This window comes from Phyllostomus hastatus, unplaced genomic scaffold, assembly GCF_019186645.2.
Source record: "Phyllostomus hastatus isolate PE091 unplaced genomic scaffold, TTU_PhHast_1.1 phas_scaffold_78, whole genome shotgun sequence".
Classification (NCBI taxonomy): Eukaryota; Metazoa; Chordata; class Mammalia; order Chiroptera; family Phyllostomidae; genus Phyllostomus; species Phyllostomus hastatus.
This window is the reverse complement of record NW_025334041.1, coordinates 112,856,513-112,876,563: the sequence shown is the minus strand read 5'-3', so window position 1 is coordinate 112,876,563 and position 20,051 is coordinate 112,856,513. Positions and strand designations below refer to the sequence as shown.

At 43.1% G+C, this 20,051-nt stretch overlaps 1 protein-coding gene across 2 annotated transcripts in view; it reads left to right on the top strand.

The window, feature by feature from the left end:
• The window catches only part of VIT (vitrin), a 93,637-nt gene that overhangs the window by 4,525 nt on the left and 69,061 nt on the right, over nt 1–20,051 (top strand). For both annotated transcript variants that reach the window (XM_045828795.1, XM_045828797.1), the window contains one exon: nt 17,596–17,665. In XM_045828795.1, coding sequence (XP_045684751.1) covers nt 17,614–17,665 — 52 coding nt within the window. In that variant the 5' untranslated portion in view covers nt 17,596–17,613. The remainder of the gene's footprint in view (nt 1–17,595; nt 17,666–20,051) is intronic.

The window sequence follows — 20,051 nt, the reverse complement described above, 5'->3', positions numbered from 1 at the left end:
CAGAGTTCAACAAAGAAACAACATAAAATAGAACCAAATGGAAATCTTGGAGCTGAAGAACAAATTTTTAATTAAAAAAAATATACACACGCACACAAAAAAAATTTAAGTCAGTCTGAGATCTTTTAAATGAGTTCCTGTTTACAGACCAGGAGGTGAAAGACCAAAATCCAACGAGCTTCCAAGAGCCCCGTTCACAATGGAGCAAAGGCTGCTTCAGCTCTGTTGACTGCATTTTCCTACGGTTACCTCATTTGTAAAACAAACAGTTGTGAATGCTGGATTTAGAATTTGTTTCTAATCAACTAGAAAACTTTTCTGCTTCAACAGACTGCAAACCTTAAAGAAATCCTGAGAGACTGCCTAACAGAACTGCTAGGGGCCGCGGGGTGGGGGGGTGGGGGGGGGGTAGTGCACAGAGCAGGCACCAGGGAATGCTGGGAGTTGAGACTTATAAAAGCTGCACGTCATGTGGCAACCAGCAAAAGGCCAATCGTGTGGCAGATGTGACTCGGCTGAAATCCACTGCCGCAATTCAGGGCTTATATCCTCAGGGAGAAAGGTGAACCGAGATAATGAGGCCAAAATCCTTTCCTGAGTCAAGTCCACAAGCCAGGGTCTTGGAACAAAATAAATACATATTAGTTTGGCTTTGATTCGGTTTAGAAAATATTTCAGCGTTTGTTTGTTTTTTTCTGGCCTTACAATTTTAAAAAATGTTGAGCCCATTCCTGCTTCATATTACTTCACTGGATGGGTTTTTTTCCAATTATTTTTAAGAATGCTGGATGTCATTTTTCAGCAATTTGATTGGTCCAATTGTCCTAGAACCATAGATGATTTTCATGGCAATGGGCTAAAGATCCTTACAAATCTTGGAGCAGAGAGGGACGGAACAAAACTACATACCTGCTGTATAGCTGGGGTCCTAGAAGAATTTAACTAAGGGGCAGTCACAAACCTACGTGGTTCCTTCACCAAGCAGTCCACAAATCAAGCATGGCTAACCCTGCACAACATCTTGTACAGAGAGATTCCATTGGTGGCTTTACCTCTATTAAGTCCTCAACTAGAATCTAAATGTCTATGGTTTGCAAAGGATGGTGATGAGAATGATGATGGTAATCGTGATTAATCTCCACCCCTATGACAATAAAAATAGCTAACACACAGCTATTCTTATGTGCCAAGCACTGTTCTAAGCCCCTTACAGATATTAATTCAGCTAGAATTAAGCAACCATATGGGGAGGGTTGTTACTGTCCCCAGTGTACAAATGAGAAAACTGAGGCCCTGAGAAATTAAGGAAATGTTCTGAGGTCACACAGCTAGTAAGTGATGGAGCTCAACTTCAAGCCCAAGCAGTCTAGTTCCAGAGCTCACACTCTTAACCTATCAGGCAATAACTACACCATCCTGGTTTTCCCCTCACTGCCCCAAATTAATCTTTGCCATCCCTGAAAACATTGTTTTCAAGCCAAGTCTAATTTCCAAGAAAACTATTCTTTCTCACAAGTATGGACACAGCACTAGTAATGAAGGAAAGGACAGAAGGCAAGGGACTCTCAGGAGAAGGGCTGTTGGGAAGGAGGAGGGGGGAATTCCGGCATTGTTGATCATCTCCTGATTTAAGAACTGCTTCTCAGGTGTGCTGGGAAGACATGATTTTCAGGAGGAAAGCCAAGGAGCAGGTATCATTATCAAGGCCTTCGAGTAGCCGGTCTCCAAAAGGTGTCCTTTACCGTCCCTCTAGGGCAAAGTTCTCAGCGAGTCACAGAAAGAATCTGACTTCCCTATGACTCAGATTCCTTTAAAAAAATCACCTTCACTGATAAGGCTCTCTACATTGACAAGACTCCCATAGACATTTCTCAAATTCTTTCCCTCAGTGAGAGAAAGGCAAAAGTTGTGTGTGGACATGTGGTAAAAATTCACGAAAATCTCCCTTCAGGCTATAGTGAGATGAAACTCTGTTTCTGCATTCCTTCTTCTCAAAAAGAAAAAAGAATCGATTCCTTTGGGGGAAGCTAATGTACAGTTTGCAAGGGAAGAGGTCACCGGCATCTCAGCGCGGGGTGAATTCCCCCCTCTGGGTTCCTCCGTGTCCCAGACAGAGGAAACATGCTTTGGATGCAAAGGTGCAAGTCAGCTTGCCCAGGCTGGCTGCCTTGTATAATTTGGTCAGTAACTCTGTACTCCTAAAGCTAAAAGGAATTTAGGGAACCTGGGGCAACATTCGATGGCAGCAGCAACAAATATCAATGGGGCCACCACCATGTGGCGTTCACAATTCCACCTGTTTGGGAAGACGAGTGAAAAAAAGAAGTCTCCATTCTCCCGGAGCTGCCAATCTGTGGGCACACAATAAATACATTCACATACGAGGTCTGGCAGTGATCTGGGCTATGAAAAGCTTAAGACAGTAGGATAAGGGGGCTAGACAGCGCAGTGAGGTGTGGGTGATGATTTACATTGTGCGGCCAGATGAATGTCTGGTAAAGGCATATGGGGACAGAGAGAGAGGTGAAGGCAGTCAGGGAGCAAGCCATGTGGGTACTTGGGGAAGAGCATTCAGGCAGAGGGAAGAGCGAGTGCAAAGGCCCTGAGGTTGGACCGCGCTTGCGAAGGCAGCCTTTCTGGAGCAGGCTGAGTGCGGAGGAAAGGAAGGGAGACCCAGGGAGCAGGGATTATTTTGGACGAGCAGACACAGAGGGCGCCATCTTAATGCTCTTCGATTTCCCTCAGCTGCCTGCAACTGCCCACTCACACAGTGTCTGTGGGCAGTTCTTGCCTCTACCCAGGATGAAGTCTGAGGAGGTCCCTTAACATGCAGATTACGCTCAGAGTTTTTTTTTCTAAGACCTTGTTCTTATTATATCTCCAAACAATCTTTGTTGTCATTAACATAGATATAATACTTAGGTAATACTTAAAAACTTTAAAATGGCCTTCGCAGTTTAAAGTATCGTCCTCCACCTCCAGGCTTGCTTTCTGCAGTGGGAAGGGGCATGACTGGATTCTCTCCTTCTCTGCCGTGTGCCTTTGCCCCACATCCCCTTGGCTGCTGCTGATCGTCTCTTCGAGTCCAGAGTTGAAGGGGGGCAGAGAGGGAAGGTGAAGGTGGCAGAAAGGCCTTCCCAGTTACTACTGTTGCCCGCTGGCATTCACAGCTGTTTCTTGTTCCTACGGGGCACTTCCCACTTCGTGGGGGACCCCTCGCCCACAATCTCTGGGTGCTGATACATGAGAATCTTCTGGCTGGGCGTTTGCCATTCCTCCCTCTGCCCCTGAGCAAGTGGTGATCTAACTCCAGCTTCTTTCTGCCGTGGACTCCTCAGCCCGTCACACACAGCCAGTTTCAGAGAGACCTAAAGCAGCTCCAGGCTGACTCTCAGACAGGTCGTCTCATTTGCCACGAGCTGCTCCCTCTCCTGTAGGTGTCTTAATCCTGAGTCAGACACCAGAGCCCTGTGCCCCAGTCCCAAGGAACACCACCACTCGGTGATTTCAAACGGGGTGACTGGGCATCCAAGCTGGACTTCCGAAGGAGGGAACCAAGAACCGAGACCTTCAGCTGACTGCCAGACCTACCAGAGGTTGCAGATGCCAAGAGGATAGCTGAGAAGACCGGAGAGCAAGAATAGCTTCAGGAAGAGCTGTTGGCATGTCCCCTCCTGCCCCTCCCCACACTCCCACCCACTCCAGGCAAGAGTGGGAGGAGCCTCGGGACCACTTTGGAACATGGAAGTAGCTGGCACTTCATCCAGCTGAAGCTGAGACAAAGGATCATCCCATTTTAACATCCACGACACAGTCAATTACAATACACTCAAATGTCTATTTAGATGGGTGTGTTATGCCTGGTTAAGCTTAAAAATACGCCTGATGCATCACTTTACCCTAAATAACATTTGTGTGTGAGAGCGAGAAAGCTGTGAGTGAGTTCAGGCCCCAATATAACTCAGTCTCTTGACCTTAGAACTAAAACAACTTTATTACACAACATATATATTTTACAGTGTGTGTCTTAACTATGGTCAATGGTGTATTTCAAAATCCTAAGATACATGTATCAAGGCAAAAAAGAAGTGAAACCCTCAGCAGGGTGGACAAATGGGTTTACCGAGAGGGGTTAAATGTTTGAGGCCTGTGATGGAATTCTGGTTCCTCTCATTCTATGACCTCGGAGAGCTTACAAGGCTTCTCTAAGCATCAATTTCCTACTCTAAAAAATGGGCATAAAACTACTTACCTGATAGGATCACCAAGATAATTAAATAAAGTCACATATGTGCAGTGTGTAGCATATGGTATGCATTCAGTAAATGATATTGTTGTTGGAGTGGATTCTAAACTCCCAAAGCTTTCCATGAAGAAGAACAAAGGCACCAATTTCATCTTGTGTAACAGCCCACTAGACAGCTGGGCCAATGAATTGGCCAGAGAGCCATAAAAGAGGGTTCAAAGGCTCTGTCAGAGCTGGGCATGGTCCAGAGAGGGCCCCCAGAGCAGGAGGCTGCGTGGTTTCCCTCGGAGAGAACTGACTTTCTTTCTGCTGGTTCCTATCACCTTCTGGGACTGTGGACTGTGGACTAAATGGACTATACCCTCTGTTTCTGCAGTGGTTGCTGGGATTCAAGAATGCACTTTGACCCACAGCCCCATGCCTGCCTCTCGGCAGCTTGGGGACAGCTCGAACCCTGTGCTGTCCTGAGACAAACCCACTCTTTACCAAGAGGCCAACAGGAAGATACTATGGATTTTACAGACACACCCTCTTCCTCCTTCCCACCTCAGCTGGAAGGCTTTGCCAGATGCGAAAAATGTTTTTCTGTGCCTCAGAATTGAAGGCAGACGGAAAAGAACAGAATGTTCAGGCCAGTCAAGGCTCTTGGGACCACAGTTGGACTGAACCAAATACCCAGCTCCAAATTCACAGCGGACGGCTCCTTGGCAACCACAAACCTCAGTGCCCCAGGGAGCAAACTCACTGGGAGGAGGCAGGGCTAATCCAGTGTCAAACACATTAGGTAAAGGAGCTTCAGATGAGAGAAACTCGTCTTCCAAAGCTCCAGGAGAAACTCTGAAACCATGCACGGTTTCCAGAGTAACCAAGAGGGGCGGTCATGGCCCACCTCATCTTTTACAAGGCCCTTCCCCCGTCCCCAGATTTACTGCTCTTCGTGCCCCTTCCATTACAGAGGGTAAATAACTCTTGGAAGGAGTTCTTTAGAGCTCATTTGGGGGCATGCCTGCAAACTAGTATTTTTTCCCACTGGCAATATAAGATCTAAACTACCACTTCAGAAACGTAATTACTGTTTGCAGCCTCACTAGAAATCACTATTGGTTGAAGCCTTGGTGGATGTGGTAAGCATTACCATATGTCGGGTTCTTAACGAAGTAAAAATGACAGTCCTGAAACACATGCACCAAAACAGGCTTTCCCTTCTTGGTTTTCTGACATGTAGAAACATGCCACATGGATCAATGAACCTAATGACATAGGCATATATCTGTCATTGAACACATGTGTGAGCTCTTTAACCCGCCCAACGGCGGAGGAGTGAATATCTTTGCTTTAGGAGATATATATATATGGTGTATATATATACCATAAAGCATACCATATATAAAGCATACCATATACATATATATGGCAATTAAAAGTGATCCTAGATAAAGGGATCCTGAGTAGTTCACATTTCAGTCATCAAAAAATCACCTATAATATTAGTGGAAATTTTCTAGATGGGAACATCAATAAACATAACACTCTTATATACATATATGGGGTACCCCCCAAAACCAGAGTTATCTTCTGCAGGATGGGCCCCTTGCAGCACAGGCGTCCCCACGAGGTGAGTGTTCTAGGAACCCATCTGCATCAGTGCACCAGTGGTATTGTGTGAGAGGCTGTGTTCAGCTTCAGTGAATTTTTTTTGAAGACTCTTTTGATGAGTTTGCCCATTTCCTGATGGGTGATTTATAAGTTCACCTGCCCACACCATGCTGAATATTCAGCAGTTTTTGACTAAAAATGGCATGACCCCTGTGCCCCACCTTCCCTATTCACCTGATCTCGCCCCAGGTGACTTTTTTTGTTTGCTTCCTGGATGAAAAAAGTCCTCAAAGGGAAACAGTTTGTCCATGTGGAAGAGGTGAAACAAAAAAATGGCAGAAGCACTGAAAGACATCAAAATCTCCGAGTTCAAAAACTGTTTTGAGCAGTAGAAGAAAACACCTCAATAGGTGTATTGCATCAAATGCAGAGTACTTTGAAAGTGACAGAAGTTTAAACATGTAAGAAAAAATACACATTTTTTTATGAATATATTCCAGTTTTTTGGGGTCCCACAATATATACGTCGTGCTGGGTAATTCTTTGTTGCATGGCCTGTGCTGTGCATTAGAGGATATTCAACAGCATCTCTGGCCTCTAACCACTACACTCCAGGAGTATCACCCCCAGTTGTGACAACCGAAACCGTCTTCAACATTGTCCTTCTGTGGGGAGGGATGGGGATGCAAAATCACACTTGGTAATGAACCCTGACCCCACAGTGATGTTCTTACAGCATAGTTTCAAGTTCACACGCTCCCCCTTTCCTCCCAGAGTACCCCGGGTATGTCGGCTGTGTTTCTCCTTCTTGGTGGCGGCCATGGCTCAGGAGAGTCTTCTCTGCCTAGCGCCTGGCCCCAGAGCTGCGTACAGCTCAGTCTTGATGCTAACCAAAAAACAAGTATCCGTGCCCTTTTCATTTGAAGTGTTTTCATCTTACTACTAATGGTTTCAGGGAAATAGGAGATAAATAAAACAACAAAGATGAAAAGGTTTTAATCAAAGCTTCAAGGAACAGAAACTAACCCAAACTGGCTGGAGTAAGAGGGCCCAGAAACATCTATGACATGCACAGAAGACCAAGTCCAGCTGGACTTCCTTCAGACTGGAAATGGGACCTGGGAAGTGGCCAGAAAATAAGGCGTCTGCTCTCTTTGCTTTTCCTAGGAGCACACGCTTTCTGTCCTCCATCTCATTCTGCCCTCATCTTCTGCATCTTATTCAGGGCCCCATAGGGCCTTCAGCTTGGCTCTCAAGTTTTTGAGGCTCTCAGTGTTCTGATCCCCAAATCCCAAGGGAGATCTTGATTCGCCCAAGTTATCTATTTTTTGCCAGACCAATTTAGTGACCAGCTTAGTGACTTAATTTCAGCAAGTGTCATCTCTGCACCTGAGCATAATATTTGAGGCCTTTCAGGGGTTCTGTGAGGTTAAAGTTATATGTGTAATCAGACTTTTAAAAATGAAAATACTAGCCTTGGCTGGTGTGGCTCCGTAGGGTGAGTGCTGGCCTGAGAACTGAAAGGTCGTCGGTTCAATTCCCAATGAGGGCACATGCCTAGGTTGCAGGCCATGTCCCCAGCTGAGGGGTGTGCAAGAGGCAACCAATTGATGTTTCTCTCCTTCTCTTTCTCCTTCCCTTCCCCTTTCTCCAAAAAATAAATAAAATCTTTTTTTAAAAATTAAAAAAGTAAAACTGAAAATACTATACAAATTAGGAGTGGGATTTCTATTTTATAATAATACTATATAATAAATCATGAAACTATTTGGAATTTATAATAACAGTCATATCAGGAGTTTGATGTAGTAAAAAGAGCAGAGAAATAAATGGAGATCTGGGCTGTGTGACCTTAGGCAATGACTTCACTGCTCAGAATTATAGGAATGATAATGTCCATTCTACTTCAAGAGGTTTGTAGGTGGTCCAGATAAGAGAACTATTGAGAAGATACTCTGCAGGCTCTGGTGTAAACCTATCTGCTCTGTAATGACAGGCACTGTGAGTTAGTGAGCAGTCAGGAGTCGTCTTTCAGCTGCAAGTCCAGTTGAAAGGGAAGTTGATTATCTCACTTAACGGAGGTGGACCCAACCTCTAGGCATGAGACAGTCATAGCTCCAGCTCCATTTCTCACGTGGCTCACTTAGCTGCCTGCCTGCTTTTCATGTTGGCTTTTCCTCACATCGACCTGTCTCATGGTCACAAGATAGTTGCCAGCAGACCTAGAACAATCCTCCCCCTTGTTCATGTACAAAAAGATAGGTAACCTCTCCCCGAAAAACATAGGAGTAAAGCCTTTCTGTTCCATCTGATGTAATTCACAACATACCCACCCTTGAACTAGTCACAGGCTCTTGGAGAAAGCCTTGGGCTGAGGTGTTAAAGCAACCATCAGCAAGGAGGAATATGTGTATGTATATAACCACCCTTGGCTCGGCCTTGGATGGACCCACTTCCTCTGAGTCCTCTGGCTGCATTTATTACCTTTACCAAATCGTGGCTGTGTTAGCAAGGAGGAGGGGGGGAAAGCAAGTGCTCTGCTTGGCAACCAACAGTGTCCAGTCCATACTGCTTAGCTGAGCATGCCTCTTCAAGTAGCCTGGTGCATCCTCAGGAGCCGACATTTTGAGGAAAGGCAAAATTTCCCTTGCCTTCCCTGCCTAGTTGGCTTGCACTTTGCAGTTGGCATTGCTTTAAGATAAAAGAAGGAAGGAACTAGAAAGAGAAGAAAAATAAGGAAGGAAAGAAAACCTACTGTCCTCTCTAGCTCACACTCTCCTTCACAGAATCCCGGGGGATTATAATAGTGACTTCTGGTATCATAGCAACTGGAAATGCAGTGTTTCAGACCCAGCCCAGAGCAAGATGATTTACGTAAAGGTTTCTATGGAGATTGAGGCCACCTCCACATTGCAAAGGCCCCTCTTATCACCTCTTGGCCTTTTAGCTAAGATCAAGTGTAAAGGCCCTTCTTAGTACCAGCCTTCCTTGTTTCATTTTCACCAGATAAACTCACATCCACTGACAAGCAGCTGAGGCTTTACATCGGGCCAAGATGAGGAAAGCAAGACTGCAGATGTGGTCTCTCCCCATTCAGAGATGTCTGTCCTCAAGGGATTTTTGGCATTTTGGAAATACAACGCAAGCCTCTCATAACTATTAAATGTTTCCAGATGGACACTGGCTCTCTTGGCCTCATGGACAAAGAGTATTGTTAGGTGCTCCCCCATACAGCATCATGGATCAGACAGACACCAGCATTGTATAAATCCTACACGTCCACTAGGACACATTTTCTGCAACTGAGTGGCTCAAGTAAGTCTCTAGGGGGCTTATTAAAAATGACGAATGCGAAAATAATTTTTAAGCCCCCTCTGTCTTCCTATGGCCTAAAGGATCAACTCCACATTCTTTAGGAAGGACATTCAAGGCTGACATGGCCCTTTCTTTGCTCTCTAACAGTCTGGTTCCTCTCCCAGCCTGGCCAAGCCGATCCCAGTTCCTGAAGTTGCTCTGTTCCCTGTGCCCACATGTCCCTTCTTCACAAATCATTGTTTTCCAACCCACCAGTTAAATTAATCCAAGCCTCTTGCAACCCCCATGCTCCAGGCCTATTTGGCCATCTACACTTTTGCCATCCCTGTATACTCTGTAGCAGAGGTTCTAATTCTGGCAGCACAGTCGAGTTGCTTGGGAGCTTTAAAGCAATGTTAGTACCAACTCAGACCAACTAAATCAGAATGTAGATGAGGGGAGTGTCTTGCTTATCATGAAACAGTTATGGCAAGTGGAGGAATGCAAATGCAGAGCCTCTGGACTCAGGATTCCTCGTTTGAATTCCAGTTTCTCTTCTCTCCAGCCTTGTAAGTAACCTTGGGCAATTTACCTAACCTCTGCATGTCTCCAATTCCTTACCTCAAAAATTAAGGCAAGAAAACCACCTACCTGATCAGGTTGGTGTGAAGATTACATGAGTTGATATATTACTGATATTTAGTATGTGCTCAATTGATGTTAGTTATAATGAGTGCATCAGTCTCCCTCTAAAAGACTCAAAGCAACTTGATGATAGAACCTGCATCTTGTTCCTGTCTGCCTAGCACAGAGTACACACAAATTTTTTTTTCTGAATGATTAAATGGATATATGAATGAAGATGAATTTTGGCTTGAAGAGATCAGGAAGATTTACATAGAAAAGATGGCCCATGAGCTCAGCCTTGAAAGATGGATAGGCCATGAGACGCAGATGAGGAGCGGTAAGGTATTCCAGCTAGAACAATAATAAGAGCATGAGCCAAGGCATTGATTTGCAGGGTGTAGAGAAAAGACCAAAATCCTGGAGTGTGCTGAGGTCAGAGGAAAGGTTTACAGAGGAGAATTACAGTGAGACGATTTGGAAGATACCATTTCATGAAGAGTTTTTAATGCCTCACCAAGGAATTTGAGTTTTATTCTGTACAGAATGAGGGGACTTTGAAAAGGAATTCTGAGAGGGTAAATGCATAATCAGAAATGTGCTTTAGGAGGCTGATTCTTTCCAACTGGAGAGAAGGGTGACGTGGAGCAAGGAGAGCAAGGAGCAAGGAGTGGTTTAGGAGATGACCGTGGCTCCTCGTTTGATATTAATATTGTCTGTGTAAGGGAAACCTTCCCAAGGGATCATCTTACTAATTTCTGATTTATTAACATATGTGAACAGAGTAAAGATTTAAATAAAACAAAACTGTAAGACACACTCCCATCTCTGATCACCACTTACCCAATTCTCTGTCCCTGAAGCAACGACTGTTACTGAATTAAAAATAATTATAAGAGAGTACAATGAATAATTTTATACCAACATATAGGATAATCTAGATGAGATTAACAAATTCCTAGAAACACAAAACCTACCAAAACTAATTAGTGAAGAAATTAAAAAACCTACATGGACCTATGAATAGTAAGAAGATTGAACCAGTGATCAAAAATCTCCAGACAAAAGCTCTAGACCTGATGGCTTCACTGATGAATTCTATCAAACATTTAAAGAACTGGCACCAGTCCTTCTCAAAGTTCTCCAAAAAACTAAAGATGAGGACCTTCTTAACTGATCCTATGATGCCAGTGCTTCCCAGATACCAAACCAGGCAGAGACACTACACCAAGAGGAAACTACTGTTTTCCTTATTGATATCATATCCCTTATAAACACTGATGCAAAAACCCTCAATACAATATTAGTAAACTAAATCTAGCAGAATATTAAAATAATTATACACCATGACAAAGTGGGATTTATCCCTGGAATGCAAGAATAGTTGAACATATAAAAATCAATTAATGTACTATGCCATGTTAATAGAATGAAAGAGAAAAAATACACAATCATCTTAATTGATGCAAAAAAAAGCATGTGACAAAAATCAACCCTCTTTCATGATAAATAAAAACACCCAACAAAATAAGAATAGAAAGAAACTACCTCAACATAATAAAAGCCATAATGAAAAACTCACAGCAAACATGATTCCCAATGGTGAGAGGCTGAAAGCTTTTCTCTGAGGTCAGGAACAAGGTAAAGATGCACACCTGTTTTTACCAGTTGTAGTCAACATTGTATTAGAAGTTCTAGCCAGAGAAATTAGGCAAGAAAAAGAAATAAAAGGCAACCAAACTGGAAAGGGAGAATTAACATTATCCTGTTTGCAAATGATATGATCTTATATGCAGAAAATCCTAGAGATTCCATAACAAAATTGTTAGAACTAATAAATAAACTCAGCAATATAGTAGAATACAAAGTTAACACACAGATTTCAGTTGTCTTTCTATACACTAATAATGAACGATTCAAAAAAGAAATTAAGAAAGAATTCCGTTTACATCGGAAAGAATAAAATGCTTAGGAATTAACCTAACCAGGGAGGTACAAGTCTTGTACAATGAAAACTACTGAACATTGCTAAAGGAAATGAAAGAAGACCTAAATAAATGGAAACATATACCATGTCTACAAATTGGAAGATATAATATTGTCAAGATATCAGTAGCACTCAAAGCAATCCACAAATCCAATGCAATACTATCAAAATCCCAATGATGTTTTCTGAAGAAATAGGAAAACCCATCCAAATATTTATATGGAATCTCAAAGGACTCCAATAGTCAAAACAATCTTGAAAAAGAGGAGAGCACCAGAACTGCTCCTGGTTTTAAAAACAAACTGCAAAGCTGCAGTAATCATAACAGTGTGGTACTGGCATTGACATACACATCTAAACCAATGGAATAGAATAGAGAATCCAGAAATCAACCCTCTGTGTAAATGGTCAAGTAATTTTTGGCCAGGTGCCAAGACCATTCAGTGGACAAAAGGCAGTCTCTTCGATAAATGGTGCTGGGGAAAGTGGATACCCACATGTAAAGAAAAAAGTTGGACCCTTGCTTAACATCATATACAAAAATTAGCTCAAATAAATCAAAGATCTAAAAATGAGGCAAAAGAACTATAAAATTCTTAGAAGAAAACATAGGACAAAAGCTTTACAACATTGGATTTAGCAGTGATTTCTTGGATATAACACACAAAGCCATAGATACGCAAAAAATAAACAAATTGGACTTCATGAAAATTTTTTTAAAAAATTGCATCAAAAGATGCTATCAACAAAGTGAAAAGACAACCCATAGAATGGGAAAAATATTTGCAAATCATATATTTGATAAGGGGTTAAATACCCAGAATGTATACATAACAAAAATTAAACAACAAAACATGATTAAAACCTGGGCAAAGTGCCTGAATTGACATTTCTACAAAGAAGATAGACAAATGGCCAAGAAATACATGAAAAGATGCTCAACATCACTAATCATTAGGGAAATGCAAAAGAAAACTATACCCATTAGAATGGCTACTATCAAAAGAAAAAAAGTAACAAGTGTTGATGAGAATGTGGAGACGATGGAACTCTCATGCAGTGTTACCGGGAGTGTAAAACTGTATAGCCACTCTAGAAAACACCATATGGTCTAGCAATTCACTCTGGGTAAGCACACAAAAGAATCGAAAGCAGGTCTCAAAGAGATATTTGCACACCCAAGTTCATAGAGCATTATTCACAATAATTAAAAGCTGGAAGAAACTTGAGTGTCCACTGACTGAGGAATGATCAGCCAATGAATGAATAAACAAGGTGGGGTATATACATGCAGTGGAATATTATTCAGCCTTAAAAAGGAAAGAAATTCTGACATCTATTACGATATGGTTGAACCTTAAGAATATTATGCTATTAGAAATAGGCAAGTCACAAAATAAAAAATATTTTACGATTCCACTTAAATGAGGTACGTAGAGTAGTTAAAATCGTAGAGAGCAGAAGGTGGTTGCCAGGGGCTGGGAGAACAGGAGAATGGGGAGCTATTGTTTAATGGCATAGAGCTCCCATTTTTATAGGACAAAAAGCATTCTAGAGATGGATAGTGGTGATGACAGCACATGATGAATGTGTTTGACACCACTGAAGTGCACGCTTAAAAATGGTTAAGATAGTAAATTTTATGTTTGTGTGTTTTACCACAATAAAAAATTAAGAGAAAAATACTGTGAAGAACCACATAAACATAAGGCCATTTTATTGTTTGCTACCAACTTGTTCTTTTCTAGCTCTGGGCAACAAGAGATCTAATTAAATTGGCTGGCTACTCTACTTACATTAATGTATGTTTTTATTTTGCAATCAGGCTTCATTTGCCTCACCAGGAATTCCTATTCAGCACTCTTTATATTACATCTCACGGCACAATCCATAAATTTATGAAGCAGTGACATGTGTTTGGGAAGCCGCCGTCATTCCATTTTTGTCAGAAGCCTGGTGAGCACAGGAGGAATTCAGCTCCAACATCACCACTGTGTACCCCGCAGCTCTGTGACATGGGTCTCCCCACAGGAACTGCTTAACCGTGCTGGTGGCTGTCCTCACCCCCAGCCTCTTGAAGGGTTGAGAGAGGGTTAGAATTTTTTTCACACATTTCAAAAGGCACATTTACATGTTGAGTGTATGAGTAAATGGACTGAGCAAGGAGGGAAACTGGTGTTGTAAGGAGGAAGACTCAAAACATTCTGGTTCCAAGAGACCAGAGTGATCCTGTTCGGGGTCCATTACCGATGAGTCAGCACTGGGGTGGTATCTCCTCTGGGGGCATAGCGTGATTCCTGGAACCCTGCTCTTTTTATTCATCCATCAAGGTCAGGTCCATCGCGTCTTCTAAAGCTGTGGGACAGATCTGAGAGCACTGCTCTCTGCAATCCGTCTTCCTAATTTGGTTTGTTTGTTGACTATCAATAAATAATACTTATGGAAATGTAACTTACATTCCGTTAAATACACCTTAGAGAATGTTCAATTCAGTGGTTTTTAGTGTATTAACAAGATCGTCTTCCCTTTGTTTTGTTTCCTTTTTTATTTCCTAGGGAAAGGAGAGGGTCCTTATTCATTGATTCAACAGTATTTGATGAGCACATAAAAAAATAAAATAAAAATCCCTGCCCTCATGGAGCTTGCATCCCTCGTGGAAAACAAAAACAATAAACAAATAGAATAAGCAAACTATAGAGTATGTCACAGATGACATGGGGAAAAATGTCACAGTGACATGGGGGAAATGGTAGGAAAGGGACTATCCCTTTGGTGGGAGAACGGTTACCATTTTAAGTTGGGTGGGTAGGGGAAGTCTCAAGAGAAAACAATATTTAACTGAAGGCCTGAAAAAAACGGAGTAAATCATGTTTTTATCTGGGGGTAGTGGGTCTAGGTAGAGTATAAACAGTAAGTGCAGAAACCATGAGGTGAAAGGTGTGTTCCAGAAACAGCCAGGAGGTTGGCATGCCTGGAGCTTAATACATGATGGGGGAGAACAGCAGGAAGGAAATAAGGTTTAGGGGGGAGCAATGACCAAACCACATAGGGTCTTGAGCCACTTGTGAAGACTCTGGCTTTTATTCTGAGTAAAATGGGGAGCCACTGTGGAGTGTTGACCAGAGGAATACCGTGAACTGATTTTCTTTGAACAGGATCATGCTGGCTGCTGTGTGCACTGTAGAGATAGCCTAGTAGGAGGCTGATTGCGATAATCAAGGAGAGAGCAGGCGTGGCCTGGACCAGGTGGCAATGGAAAGGATGATGAGAACTGGCCAGATCCTGGATATATTAAGAACGTAGGGCCAACAGGCTTGGCTGATGGAAAGAAGTTGGGTATGGGAGAAGGAGGGGTCATGAATGGCCCAGGTGAAAGCTGCGTTGCTGAATGGCGACAGCCAGTTAGGTGGGTGCAGAGGGGCAGCTCGACAAGCTGCATTTTCCCCACAGGAAAGGGAAATGTTTAGGCCTGGAAACATGTAAGTTGTTCTAGAACATCTCAAATTAGTAAAGAACAAAAAAAATTACATTTATATCATACTATTTTCAAAATATGACCTAGAACTTTAAGCATCAAACTGCCAAACAGATTATGTGGATAATATTGTCTACTTGAGGCTAAAGGCCATTATTTACCCATTGTTTAACCAGAGGTCAACTTCCTTAACTGGGAAATTTAACACCGCAACCATTGCTGCAAATTGGCAAAGGGATCAGTTCCATTCGGGGTTCCTCTTGCTGCCTAATTTAACTGTAATAAAACCTTTCATATATTAAATAGCTTTATTTAATACAAGTACATCAAGTACTTGTATTACTACCTCAACTATCTTCTAATAGTTTATTTTTGTTAAGAAACTCCACATGGCGCAGTATCTAAATATTGGATATAAGCTTGCACTGAACCTAGCTAGTACCAGGTTGTGCTTCTCTCTTCCCAAATCTCTAGTCAGTGATGTCACATTGGTGGCTTCAAAAACCAGCCGTGGTGGGAGGATTTACACCACAGAAATAGACATACACTGCGCGTCAGGGCCCCCCCACCCCACCCCACCGACCCCCTTGCCCCCCGCCAGCAGGTTTCCCAGCATGCCACAGAGCATAGCAGGGTGTAGGGTTGTGAATGCCAGCTTTAGGCCACACAGTGGCAGCACTGGGGGAAGGGAAATGAAAGCCATTTGTCCCAGGAGTGAGGAATTTGCTATCATTGATATTGAGAATTGCTAGCTTCTAAGGATCATCAGAATCAGATTGGCTTTAAGTCTTCAAATTCTCTGCAGACATGCTTATCCTTATTGCCTGTACCCAGGGCACAGCCTTCCCACCTACTCCCACCTCCACTCTAATCCTCCTCACTGCCTGGTCATCAAGGGTATGACATTTTACCTTCCTAAGCCTTAGTTTCCTCATCTATTCAATGGGGATCATAAAATCTACTGCCCTGGCTTACTGTGAGGATTTGAGACAACAGAGTCCACAGTATATGTTCAATTAAAGGCAGTATGAATAAACCTCGGCTGGTTTCCTTACAGCCTTAAGAGAAGGGGGAACCATGTATAGCTCATCAGCATCTTCGTATTCACTGTGCTTCATGTTCTCCGAGCCTCTGTTGATGCTGTTGCCCCACTTGGGCCACTGTCCCCAACCTCTTTTTCAGTACATTCAAACTCTACTCATTTTTGAAAGTTGACCCAATTGCTACCACCTCTATGAGGCTTTCTCTTATTCCCCTGGCTGACATATCTCCCCTTCTTCTAAAATTCCCTGGCCTCTCGGGGGAATCTCTGGCACTACCCCAGACCTACCGGACTAGAATCCGGTTGGATTGCAGCATTTTAACTAGATTCCTGGGTGATTCATATGCACATTAAGATTTTGGAAACCTTACTCTACACCACTGGTTCTCAAACTCGGCTGCATATGGCAATAACCTGGGGAGTTTTTTAAAAAGCTTAATGCCTGGACTCCATACCCAAGAGATTCTGATTCAGTTGGTCTGGAGTGCAGTCTGGGTATCAGAGTGCTTTAAGACTCCTAGGTGATGCTAATACACAGCAATGTTTGAGAACCACTGCTGTATAAACTCCCCTTATCATCCTTACAGGGACTGCACAATTTAATGCTATGATTTGTTACCATGCATGTTTTTCTACTTCTATTAAACTGCGTCTTTTAAGAGCAAGAATTGTTTTTAATAGCATTTTCATCATCTACTACCTAATAATACCTAGCCAAATAATAGGAATTTAATAAATATTTATTAAATGAGTAATGAACAATTTATTTATAAACTAAAAATGTTCCCTCAATATTGTAAGTATGGCTTTGTCCTGATTTGAAGGCTGGTTGAACATATTCTTGAAACTGTCAGGTTATTTCCTCCTCAATTCCAAGACCAAATCTCTGAAGAACAGAAGACTTGTGGCTAGAATGGGCTTTCTAACACTTTTTAAAACTTGTTCGTATTGATCCGAGAGAGAGAGAGAGAGAGAGAGAGAGAGAGAGAGAGAAACATCGATTTGTCGAGCCACTTATTTATGCGTTCATTGGTTGATTATTATATGTGGCCTGACCTGGGATCAAACCCACAACCTTGGTGTTTCAGGACAATGCTGTAACCAACTGAGCTACCTGGCCAGAGCTAGAGTGGGTTTTCTAAATGAGAACAGACTCTCTGGGTACCAGCACACGGGCCACTACCATCCACATGAGCTCTTAGAGGAAGTTGCAGCTTAAATCCTAAGACTCTAGAGGGCAATGCAACATGAGCAGCCCCACCCACATGCCACGCATCCAATTCAGAACTCTTGGCTGAAATATGATGATGTTATTGTTTCTTCCTCCCCAGGGTGCCATTTTGACATTTATGGGGGTTGTTGTCCTCACTATGAAGGCATCTGTTATTGAAATGTTCCTGGGTAAGTACTGTTATATGTGTGTCTGGATACACTGTTAACATTCTCCTAAGGTCCAAAGAATCCTGCCAAGAAAAGGTTTAAACAGAGCATATAAACAGCACAGAGTATCTTTTTGTGATAAACCTTTTGGAGAGAAGTTGAAGTGAGAATGTTAAGTACAGATCAAATTCAGGGTATATGTGTAAATATATTTTTATATATAGCAAGTACACCCATTACATTAGAGTGTCTCTACATCTCTCTCTCTCTCTCTCTCTCTCTCTCTCACACACACACACACACACACACATATCTATGTGTGTATTCTTCAGCAACTAACAAATATTTCAGATAAAACATATTTACAAATTCTGCATTTAGAGATCTGCTTATCTCTTAATCTCTCAAAAACAATTGTATCACTGACAATGGCCTTATTTGTACCACTGGCAACTCATACCTTCAGAGATGAAACCCTTTGCATTTACCCATTGTCACCAGAGAATGCGGTTCCGGTAGGCCCTGAAGAATCAGCAGGTCAGCCAGGAGAGGGAAAGCACTGATGGGTTTAGCAGTCAGCTCGAGGGTCATCTCCTGTTAATCTTGACCCTGTTGTGCTGTGAATGTCTCGGGTCAAACTGTTCCCAGGAAAGATGTTCAGACAACCTGCACTGGAGTGCTAGAGGGGCAATAACAAAACACCCAAACTGGGGGGCGAGCGCCTAGAACAACGGAACTTTATTCTCTCATGACCCTGAAGGCCAGAGTACAAAATCAGGGTGTCAGTAAGGTTGGCTTTTTCAGAGAGTAAGGTCTGTTCCACGCCTCTCTTCTAGCTTCTGGTGCTTGCTGGCAATCTTCGGTGCTCCTTGGCATCAGCCCATCTCTGCCATCATTTTCACATGGCATTCTTCTCGTGTGTGTGTTTGTATCTGTGTGTGTGTGCCCAAACTTCTCCTTTTTATAATGACACCAGTCGGTCATACTGGATTGGGAACCCAGCCTCCTTCAGTATGACTATGTCCTAACTGTACTAATTACATCTGCGATGGCTATTTCCAAATGAGGTCACATTCTGAGGTATTGGGGGGTAGGGCTTCAACATACGAATGGGGGACACAAGTCAACTCATAATACAGTCAGAATGTTCAAGGTCTGTGCAGACCGAGTCCGCAGGGCAGAGTTGGGGACGAGAAAAGAAGAAGGTGACACAGGCTCTGGCATGTGGCGTCTGGACTGGGAGTCGGAGGGAGCATGTGGAGCTGGTCCTGTCTCTACCACCAGCTTGCTAAGGAATATCCACCGTGGACGCACAGGGCCCTTCATTTCCACCTGGCCCTTCTGAGAGGCTGTCTCCCCTCCGTGCTAACCTAAGGGTTCACAGGTTTCGAGTGTAGGGCAGGACAGGGGAGTTGGGAGCACAAAGGATTTAGCTACTGTAAGCCAAACCTAACAAACCCCGAGGCTGTTTCACAAGCTGCCTCGCCCAGGCATCACAGAACCTGGAAAGGAGGCTTAACATGCCTTCTGGTGCCAGCCTCGCTCAGCCTGCCACTCTGCAGAACTCTTTTCCCCTCAGGGCTGCTCATTCAGAAAGCGAGAAATCAAAGTGGGAAAGGGGGCTCCGGTCACCAATTCCCTCTCAACATCTTCACATGTCTGCCTCACGGGCATCTCTCACATTTGTCTGCTTGTCCCCACCCCCGGGCCACTCTCTTTCTTAAGTCCCCCATCTCCTCTCCTTGTACTGTGACAGCCTTCCTGCCCCTCTCACTCACTCCCTACCACACTTAGAGTGATCTCCTGAGCTCACAGAGCTCGGAAAAAGCATTCACCCACTAGATTACTGATTTGTTACAAATAACATTGAAAGATGTGAACCCACAGCCAGATGAAGGGAGATGCTGGGTGAGGTCTGGGGAGAGCTTCGGTCCCCATGGAGTTTAGGGCCTGGCTCAGTAGCACACAGAAACATTCTGGTTTCCTAACCTAGACACTCCCAAACCCCATCTTTTTTTTTCTAAATATGAAGACTTCATTAGATAGACATGATTGATTAACTCATTGATCATGGTGACTGATTCAACCTCCAGCCCCTCTCCCCTCTGGGGAAATCAATCAAGGGAAAGTTCCAACCCACTATTCATGCTCGGTTCCCCTGGCAACCAGCTCGTTCACCTTCAGGGGATTCCCAAAAGTCATCTCATTAACATAAAGTCAGATGTGGCTGAAAGGGACTTGTTATGAATGACACAGCACCCACGTCACCTTTAGGACTCTGAAGCAATTGCAGGGACTGAGGACAAGATACCAAATGCTATTTTTTAAAAAGATGCTCCCATTGCTCTTATTGCTCAGGAAATTCTGATGTTATTCAGAGCTGTGAGCTACATTGTGACTGAAACTG